The sequence below is a fragment of the Salmo salar genome, chromosome 13, assembly GCF_965601325.2.
Source record: "Salmo salar chromosome 13, fSalSal1, whole genome shotgun sequence".
NCBI classification, from domain to species: domain Eukaryota; kingdom Metazoa; phylum Chordata; class Actinopteri; order Salmoniformes; family Salmonidae; genus Salmo; species Salmo salar.
In genome coordinates, this window is record NC_138303.1 from 106,361,728 (window position 1) to 106,372,148 (window position 10,421).

At 44.3% G+C, this 10,421-nt stretch overlaps 1 protein-coding gene across 1 annotated transcript; it reads left to right on the plus strand.

Moving 5' to 3' along the window:
* Positions 1-1,999: 1,999 nt before the first annotated feature.
* dnajc21 (DnaJ heat shock protein family (Hsp40) member C21) lies at positions 2,000-10,407 on the plus strand. The gene is made up of 12 exons (XM_014138870.3): positions 2,000-2,386; positions 2,681-2,774; positions 3,168-3,291; positions 4,290-4,418; positions 5,129-5,257; positions 5,651-5,823; positions 6,262-6,398; positions 6,675-6,768; positions 6,979-7,122; positions 8,392-8,622; positions 8,923-9,013; positions 9,258-10,407. Exons 1-12 carry the CDS (start codon positions 2,290-2,292, stop codon positions 9,414-9,416), a joined length of 1,602 nt encoding a protein of 533 aa, XP_013994345.3. The 5' UTR covers positions 2,000-2,289; the 3' UTR covers positions 9,417-10,407.
* The last annotated feature ends 14 nt before the right edge of the window (positions 10,408-10,421 follow it).

The window sequence follows — 10,421 nt, forward strand, 5'->3', positions numbered from 1 at the left end:
CCCTTCCCCAGATATGTACCTCGACACAATCATGTCTCGGCGGTCTACGGACAATTTCTTTGACCTCATGGCTTGGTTTTCATAGCAAAGGATCTGAACTTTTAAGTAAATAATAAAAAAAATAAAAAAATAATGAATGTGCAAATATAAAAAATATATATTTTGTCATTATGGGGTATTGTGTGTAGATTGATGTGAATAAATATTGAAACCATTTTCGAATTTATTCAAACAGGCAAGTCAGTTAAGAACAAATTCTTATTTACAATGACGGCCTAAGATCAGTGGGTTAACTGCCTTGTTCAGGGGCAGAACGACAGATTTTTACCTTGTGAGCTCGGGGATTCGATCTAGCAACCTTTCGGTTACTGGCCCAACACTCGAACCGCTAGGCTACCTGCCGCCATGCTGATCCTTAGAATAAGGCTGTAACATAACAAAATGTGGAAAAGGTGAAGGGGTCTGAATACTTTCCGAATGCACTGTATGTGGTTGATTCTACACATGTCGGACCCAAAGCCAGTGACCTCACTGAAATTCTAAATAAGGAGTTACAGTCAGTATCAGAATGGGTGATTCATAATAAACTGGTCTTTAAAACATCTACAACTAAAAGCATTATATTTGGACCTAAACCTCAACTGGAGTTGTTTATAAAGGGCGTGAGTGTTGAGGAAGATAAACTCCTAGATATAACATTGGACGGTCAATTATCATGGTCAAGTCATATTGACAAAGTTGTTGTTTATAAAATATTTTCTGTGTTTTTTACCGAAAAATGAACTGTATTAGTTGTTCAGCCTCTGGTCTTGTCCCATCTTGATTACTGTCTGGTAATATGGTCAAGTGCAGCAAAGAAAGACCTAGCAAAGCTGCAGCTGGCTCAGAACAGAGCAGCCTTGATTGCACATAACGAACTAACATGAACAACATGTGTAACAGTGTAGGTTCCGTCCCTCTCTTCGCCCCAACCCGGGCTCTAACCAGGGACCCTTGCACACATCAACAACTGACACCCCACGAAGCATCGTTACCCATCGCGCCACAAAAGCCGCGGCCCTTGCAACGCAAGGGGAAACCCTACTTCAAGTCTCAGAGCGGGTGACGTCACTGATTGAAACGCTATTAGCGCGCGCCACCGCTAACTAACTAGCCATTTCACATCGGTTACACATGCATGCCTGTCTTTCCTGGTTGAGGCTTGACGAGAGATTAATTGCTTCTCTTCTAGTTTTTGAGAAGTATTAGTGTAATGAAAAATCCAGATTGTCTGCATAAACATTCAGCTCAGACACCCAGACATACCCAACAAGACATGCCACCAGGGGTCTCTTCACATTCCCCAAGTCCAAAACGAATTCACTGCAACACCTACATTTCAGTCTGTCTAGAGGGGGTGGCAGGTAGTCTACTAGTTAGAGCATTGGACTAGGAAGCAAAAGGTTGCTAGATTGAATCCCTGAGCTGACTAGGTAAAAATCTGTTGTTCTGCCCCTGAACAAGGCAGTTAACCCACTGTTCCTAGGCTGTCATTGAAAATAAGAATTTGTTCTTATTAATTGACTTGTCTAGTTAAAAAAAAAAGGTTAAAAAAACCCACAGTATTATACAGAGACATGATTACATGGAACTCCCATCTCCAGTTACTCAAGCAAACAGCAAAATTAACTTAATTTTTTTTTTAAAACATCTCATGGAAAGGCTGCGACTGTCTGTGAGGAGACACACCACACACACACATAATTTGCGTGACTGTCCTTGTCTATCAGTGTTTTGTTACTTGTCATGTTTTTTGTGGACCCCAGGAAGAAAAGCTGCTTCCTCTGCCAAAGCTAATGGGTATCCAAATAAGCACACCAAGCAAAAGCTGGATTTAAAATGTTAAGAATTGTTGCTGTCAGTTCCACACCAATTTTTTGGTCATATTCACAATCAACAGAAATCAAGCTTACAACAATTTTCTTTTTGACCTTTTTCTTTACGAAAAGACTGTCCATGATAAATTACGTCATATTTAAGCGCGTAGTCCCTGGCAGTATTGAAGCGGGTCCACGATGTCCGGTATTTTTCAAGCTGAGATACAAGGACAGACTATGCATTTTTAACTAGAATGAATATTACATTTATCTGTAGATCTGTCCACTGTTATTCATAACTTTCGGTTACTGTTGTACTGAGTTGTCCTATTTTGAGGACAGAGAAGGCTGTTAGCTTAGCCTTTTAGCTAGCTAAGATTAGCAACAGGCCAAATCGTGTGGATTTCAGCTAGCTGAACCAGCTCAACTCAAAATGAAGTGTCATTACGAGGTGTTGGGTGTCAAAAGGGACGCGACTGATGATGATATGAAGAAGGTATATCGGAAATTAGCCCTGAGATGGCATCCAGGTACAGTAAACGTTGTTACCGTGTATTTAACTTGCTAGCTACATTAGCCAGCTGACGTTAGCTGTTAGCTCACTGATCAGAGAGGCCACGTCCAGTGACCCCATTGCTAGCTAAACTGTAATCAGTGTGGGAGACTGACAAGTAGAACTAGATAACTAACGTTACTGCTAGCTAACTACCACCAGTTAGTTCGCACTGCTTTTGCACTGGTGTCATGGACGTTCTCTCTTCACTAAAAATATGTTTGTATCTTCTAAATGTATTATTTGTTGAACATCTTAATTCCATTTCCAGATAAGAACTTGGACAACGCAGATGAGGCAGCTGAGCAGTTCAAACTGATCCAGGCAGCCTATGAAGTCCTGAGCGACCCACAGGAGAGAGCATGGTGAGAAACAACTTCATCCTCATTATCCAAAGTAGTAAAGGTCTTTTGACTGAGATGTTGGTGTGAGATCCATTCAATTGTTTGGAGTGTCCAAGATGATGAGTGTGCTGGAAGTTCTTCCTTTATGAGATCTAACATTTTAAGGCCAGGACTTTGTATGGAAATAAGTTAATATTAGTGACCAGAACAGATCTTTGTCTTTCCTTGATTCCTTGCATTGTCCCTCCTCGTCTCCTTGACAAAGATGGTCCAAGGTTCTAGCCCTTGCACATTCTCCTCCAATGCATTTTAAGGAGGAGAGAATACAAGGAATTGGGGAAACACTCATTTAGGAAGAGTCGAGCTATAGTAATGCTAATACTGTGCTTTCCGCCTCTCGACTCCTGTCTCCAGGTATGATAACCACAGAGAGGCTCTTCTTAAAGGTGGGGTCAGCGGGGAGTATGCTGATGAAAGTGTTGACCTTGTCCAGTTCTTCACTGTCACCTGTTATTCTGGTTACGGGGATGATGAGGAGGTGAGTGTGACAGTCAGGGAGGAAGCATCTCTGTCAGGGGGAGCAACTGCATCCCCTAGTAAGTTCAGATTCTTTGTGGACCCCAACCCCATTAGTTGCCCATCCCTGTTACTTTGTACCAGCAGAGGGCTGCAGAGTAGTGTTACTTTGTACCAGCAGAGGGCTGCAGAGTAGTGTTACTTTGTACCAGCAGAGGGCTGCAGAGTAGTGTTACTTTGTACCAGCAGAGGGCTGCAGAGTGGTGTTACTTTGTACCAGCAGAGGGCTGCAGAGTGGTGTTACTTTGTACCAGCAGAGGGCTGCAGAGTGGTGTTACTTTGTACCAGCAGAGGGCTGCAGAGTGGTGTTACTTTGTACCAGCAGAGGGCTGCAGAGTGGTGTTACTTTGTACCAGCAGAGGGCTGCAGAGTGGTGTTACTTTGTACCAGCAGAGGGCTGCAGAGTGGTGTTACTTTGTACCAGCAGAGGGCTGCAGAGTGGTGTTACTTTGTACCAGCAGAGGGCTGCAGAGTGGTGTTACTTTGTACCAGCAGAGGGCTGCAGAGTGGTGTTACTTTGTACCAGCAGAGGGCTGCAGAGTGGTGTTACTTTGTACCAGCAGAGGGCTGCAGAGTGGTGTTACTTTGTACCAGCAGAGGGCTGCAGAGTAGTGTTACTTTGTACCAGCAGAGGGCTGCAGAGTAGTGTTACTTTGTACCAGCAGAGGGCTGTAGAGTAGTGTTACTTTGTACCAGCAGAGGGCTGCAGAGTGGTGCTCTGACATAATAATCCACACTCGGCCTCCCAGGTCACAGCGTGTACTAGCATGTCTCACTGTGTGGATGTAGAAATGTAACAACACATGTGTATAACAGTATAATAATTATTGTTACAGTGTAGTGTTTGCTGTGGAGAAAATGTGGATTTGTTCGCTGTATAGAGGATCCAATCCTTTTAGGTCTCCCTGTTTTTCAATGGGACAAGCAGGTAAAAAGCGGTTTCCCCTCTCCTTTTCTCAGGGTTTCTACACAGTGTACAGGAACCTGTTTGAGTCCATAACTACAGAAGAGATGGATCACAGTAAAGAGGAGGACGAGGAGGAAGATGAGTTCCCTTCGTTTGGAGACTCTCAGAGTGACTATGACACGGTAACGTTTGCCCTTGTTAAACACACACGCACACACACAGACACACACACACACAGATACACACACACACACACACACACAGAGATGTATACACACACACAGACAGAAAGGTGCACAAACTTCCTCTACCTTTGTTCAGTCTGTGACCAATGCTGATAGTGTTGTGGCGTGAATAGAGTCATGGGCCGTAACAGTGTCTGTAGCGTTAGTTCTGGCTTTGCTTCAGCATGGTTACTGTATTCCATCCTGGGCTCTCGCTTCATCTCAGAATGGTTCTATAGACAGAGTTGATTTCTGTGAAATAACATTTGTCTGGTCGGTCTCTACCATTTGGTCATTTTGCACATTGGGTTATATCACAACATAAGTCATTGTGTCATGATGATGATAGATACATTAATTCACTTTGTATCATAGACTCCAGTTCATAAAACACTGTCTGTGTCTATAGGCAAACTTTTTATCATAGTGTTTTATGAACTGGAGTCTGTCTGTCTATAGGCAAAGTTTTTGGCTCGAGGTCCACATTGAGATATCGAAATTCAACCGACGGCCGCACAGATGAAATAGAAATCCTTCAAGGGCTGTAGTTTTCCCAATGGTTTAGCAGCTCCACACTAAAGCCTATAACCATCGCCTGTACTGTACCTACCTCTCTGCTCCCTGAGCTCTAGTCATTGTGTATAGCTCTCTGCTTCCTCCTCTCCCAGGTTCACCTCTTCTACGCCTACTGGCAGAGCTTCTGCACCCGGAAGAAGTTTGCTTGGAAGGAGGACTATGACACGAGGCAGGCCTCCAACCGCTGGGAGAAGAGGGCCATGGAGAAGGAGAACAAGAAGGTACTGCTGTTTTCTTTTTGGCCTTTAAACCCCAAACAGTGAGGCAGTAGCCTTAGAGAGGTGGACCAGCAGCCAGAAGGTTGCTGACTCAATCCCTGGGCTCGGACGAAGCAAAAATGGGAATGGAATTGAACACTCGGCTCCTGCCGTTGTGTCCTTGAGCGAGGCTATTGTATTCTAAGTGCCTGTGTTCCTATTCAGCCAGTGCATATGTAGTTCATACATGTGGTATGAGCCACTGAAGATTGGTGAAACTAACTGAATGTTTTGTTGTTATGCTCACAAATGTTAGGAAGTGAGACTTCGATTATATGTGAGCTGTTTGATATAGAACCAGCACCGTTCTTTCAACACAACAGATCTGAATGGACCATAAAGTATTCTTCTTCTAAGGTCCGAGACAAGGCCAGGAAGGAGCGCAGCGAGCTAGTGCGCCAACTGGTGGCGTTTGTGCGTAAGCGTGACAAGAGGGTGCAGGCCCACAAGAAGCTGGTGGAGGAGCAGAACACTGAGAAGGCCAAGAAAGTGGAGGAGCTACGACGCAAGCAAAAGCTGTCCCAGGCCAAGTGAGTTCACATAGAAATATGATATGTAGAACATATGCCCCTCTAACAAACAGAAGCTTTTACAGGCCAAGCGAGTGTTGCTGACTACGTTGCAGTTGGACTGCACAGAATCACTGATCTCTATACTTGTTAAAATAACCTCACCTTAAACTGATCCACTCACATGCTAGAGGGTCAGACTGCTGTCTAGAGGGTCAGACTGCGGTCTAGAGGGTCAGACTGCGGTCTAGAGGGTCAGACTGCTGTCTAGAGGGTCAGACTGCGGTCTAGAGGGTCAGACTGCGGTCTAGAGGGTCAGACTGCGGTCTAGAGGGTCAGACTGCGGTCTAGAGGGTCAGACTGCTGTCTAGAGGGTCAGACTGCGGTCTAGAGGGTCAGACTGCGGTCTAGAGGGTCAGACTGCGGTCTAGAGGGTCAGACTGCTGTCTCCTCTCCTAGACTGGCGGAGGATTACAAGGAGCAGAGCTGGGTAGCCATGTCTGAGATGGAGAAGGAGCTGCAGCAGATGGAGGCTCAGTACGGAAAGGAGTTTGGAGACGCGTCAGAGAGCGAGGAGGAGGACCAGGGAAGAGGGGGTCAGTAACTCCGGTCTCAGACTGTGAAAACACCAACTCACTCTGAGGAGGGCTAGATATTTCTGCATACAATAGCAGGTATATCTTAATCTACTGTAGCTTCTGCGTGAGTAGTAATGACAAGAATGGATTTCATTTATAGCAGTGTGTCATGTCACATTTAACTGTGGGGTGTGTTCTTTTACCACCAGATCTCAAAGCGTTTTACATTGGTTCATGTGTGGTTGTTCTTCTCATACACGACAACAGTCTCCATGTAACAACTGTTCTCCACAGATGAACAGAAAGATGAGACCGAGGAACTCCTGGATGACTATTATGATGACCTGTACTGCCCTGCATGTGACAAATCCTTCAAATCAGACAAAGCGTAAGTAGTGAGGTCGTGTTCATTAGGGCACACAATGGAAAATGTTGCAAAACAGTCTGCATTGGAAAACGAAATGAACATTTCTTACTGGTCAAATCCAGGTCGTCCCGGTCAGTTTTCTTCCTTTTGGTGCCGAATGAACACAACCCAGTTTACCTGAGGGAAGACTGAGTTCAGTTCATCATTAAAACATGTTATTTTTTTGCACAGAATGAAGAATCATGAGAAATCAAAGAAACATAGAGAGATGGTGGTATTACTACGGCAACAACTGGAAGAAGAGGATGAGACCCTCGGTCTGAAGGATGAGGAGGAGGAGGAGGATGAAGAACTAGAAGAAGCACCAAGACAAAAGTAAGTTCAAAGATATATTTTCTCCATCCAAAATATGAGAAACTACCTGGATGTTACTCTTGTCATTGGACAATTTGCCATTATAAAATTGTGTACAAAACATTAGGAACAAAGTCAAAAACTGACACGCATTGATGGGGATTTTTAAGATGGATATTTGGGCTGCGTCTCAAATGCCGATGTTGCCCTTCGGCATCTAGGGTGGAGCAGTGTTTGTCAGACCATGATGTCTGTAGTGTCCGAATGATTTGTCGTACAAAATGTGGAAAGATGACTCTCACGAACACGGTGTTCTCAGTTTTGCTCTACGCCCTCCACTTCTGTCTGTATCGTCCCAACAGTTTGGCTCTACGCCCTCCACTTCTGTCTGTATCGTCCCAACAGTTTGGCTCTACGCCCTCCACTTCTGTCTGTATCGTCCCAACAGTTTGGCTCTACGCCCTCCACTTCTGTCTGTATCGTCCCAACAGTTTGGCTCTACGCCCTCCACTTCTGTCTGTATCGTCCCAACAGTTTTGCTCTACGCCCTCCACTTCTGTCTGTATCGTCCCAACAGTTTGGCCTACATGCTAATATGACCCCTCTATGGAAAGGGGAGTGTGTCACAAACACGTTCATGTGGGCATCCTAGAGCAAAATGCACATGTTGAGCTCCAGGATCCCCACAAGCCTCTCGAGATTAGTCTGAAACTAGCTGGGCACCAGTTAAAAATGAATGGAAGTATATATGGAGATAGATAAGGAAACTTATTGTAGACACTAAACTATCTTATCTCTCGGATATAAAACGGATACTTTGTTTTTGGGGACCATCTGTTTATCCATGTATGAAGCTCTAATTCAATCAGTTTCTATGAGCTAATGTCAGTAAGGCCAAATTCAATGTTTCCTGCAATCATTTCTTTTAACCTTTTTTTTTTAAGGGTCCTAAAATGGCTAAAGGATCCGTGTGACCATCTTAAAACAATTCCATATGTTAGCTTAAACTGTCTCCTCCCCTTCATCTACACTGATTTTGAAGTGGATTTAACTAGTGACATCAATAAGGGATCATGGCTTTCACCTGGGCTGTCTGTCATGGAAAGAGCAGGTGTTCTTAATGTTTTGTACACTGTGTAAACAGTGGTAGATGAACAACGTCATTTGAACAACGTCATTTGAACAACGTCATTTGAACAACGTCATTTGAACAACGTCATTTGAACAACGTCATTTCAACGTCATTTTAACGTCATTTTAACGTCATTTCAACGTCATTTTAACGTCTAGGCTGTCTAAAAAGCAGAAGAAGAAAAAGAGACAACAGCAAAATGGGCGGAGCCCCACAGAGGAGGTAGTAGGGAAGGACGTGGCCCCAGAGCCCACATCCACCCCCACAGACAATATCCCAGAGAGCCCTCTATCAACACAGACCAGCGGTGAGGCAGAGGACCCCCAGCCTGCCTCGGAGCCCCAGCAGGCAGCTGCGGAGGAAGACCTCACAGCCACAGAACCAAAGAGGTGACCTGACCTGCCACCATCTTCTATCAAAACTACTGACAGGATGGAATGGACAGTATTTAGGATTAAGCACTAGCCTGGTCCTAGATCAGTTTGTCTATCAAAACTACTGACAGGATGGAATGGACAGTATTTAGGATTAAGCACTAGCCTGGTCCTAGATCAGTTTGTGCTGTCCTGAGTTGGCAAGACGGCAAAACCGACTTGGGACCATGCTAGAGCAGTGCTGATATAATCATTATCTACTATACAGGTATATTCATGCATTCTGACTTGTAACTTAAAACACATCTTTCTCAGCTCTGGAAAGACTAAGGGGAAGAATAATGGAGGAAAGGACAGCAAAAAGAATGTCCAACCACAGGGAGGAGTGGAGAAAGGAGGTGCAGAGGTTTGTACCAGCCACAGCTACCGGTCCTTAATTGATTAATCAATCCAGGAGGGGTTTGTACTAACCAGAACTTGGTGCCCTTAATTGAAATGTAATACAATGATTTCATTACCTTGTCTAAGGCTACTTAAATGCATTTCTCATCGATTTGAGTCAAAATGGCCTGTTTCTAGAAGTATCCACAGGTGTTTTGTTGTTATGAGTTCATTAATGAACCATTCTGCTGTCTTTTAACTCCCCGAAGGAGCTGAACCTGCGCTGTGTGACCTGTCACTATGAGTTCTCTACCAGGAACAAACTGTTTGACCACCTGAAGACAACGGGACACGCTACAGCCGTGTCACACGGTGGCAGTGCACCCGCCACGGGCAAGAGCAAGAAGGAGAAGAGGAAGAATAGATGATGGAGGATACAGGAGGAGGGGCCAAACACTACCACCAGCCACTGGGCTGTAGAGATGGACGACTGTCTTACTATATATTATAGGAGGCCACTCATGGTATTGAAGGCCTGGAATTTAAAAAAAAACGTTAAAGATTGTCTGAAAAGGAGTTGAAGACTGTCTGATTGCTGTTTTTAGGATTTTTGCATGTTAGAAAACAATCAATACGTCCAGTCATGGAGGACTGGACGTTGCCGGGTGATCCTGCATAGCCAACACTTATGGTCGTTGTCATGCCAAATGACCATAGGAGTTGGCTTTGTAGCACAAACAGATGAGACCTCCGGGCTAGACTGGATAAAGGAGTTCCAGAGGATGTTTTTGTCTGGCCAGCCTCTGTGTCTGGAGGTCTGTCTCAGGATTGCCCCCTAGAGATAATGTAAGGAAGTGAGCCAAGTCCAACTGATATCTACTCCACCCTTCCAATATGACCATGTTAGAGGTGCTGCCACTGTACCTGCTGCAGAATTCAGCTTTGTGTCGACTGATCCTTTGGAAGTTTTGCAGCCGTTCTGGTCAGGGACATTAAGCAACTGGACTTTTTTCCTGTTTTGAACGGGTATTGTGATGCTGCTGCTCACTCAACATAATGTTATATTTATTCAAATAACAGTCTGACTCCGTGTTAAAGCTTCCACTTTCTTATAAAACAAGATACTGCATAAACATGGACATGGGTCATTGAATTTGCCTGTAAACAACAAGGCCCTCACACTGCTTTATTGACAACGTTTCCATCCCAAACAGATCTTTGTCAGGTTTTTATTTACCTTCCTTGACAAAGATCTGTTTTGGATAAACATAGTCAAAGCGGTTGAATTGGGAGCTTTAACAGTGTGTGGGCCTTCTTCTTAATTAGCCCAGAGCCTAAGTTTAAAGATGTGCATATAACTAACTTTTCATTGAATTTGCCGCCATGTCTGATGAATAAATGTTTCGTGTTTATGGCTCACTTCAAATCTATTT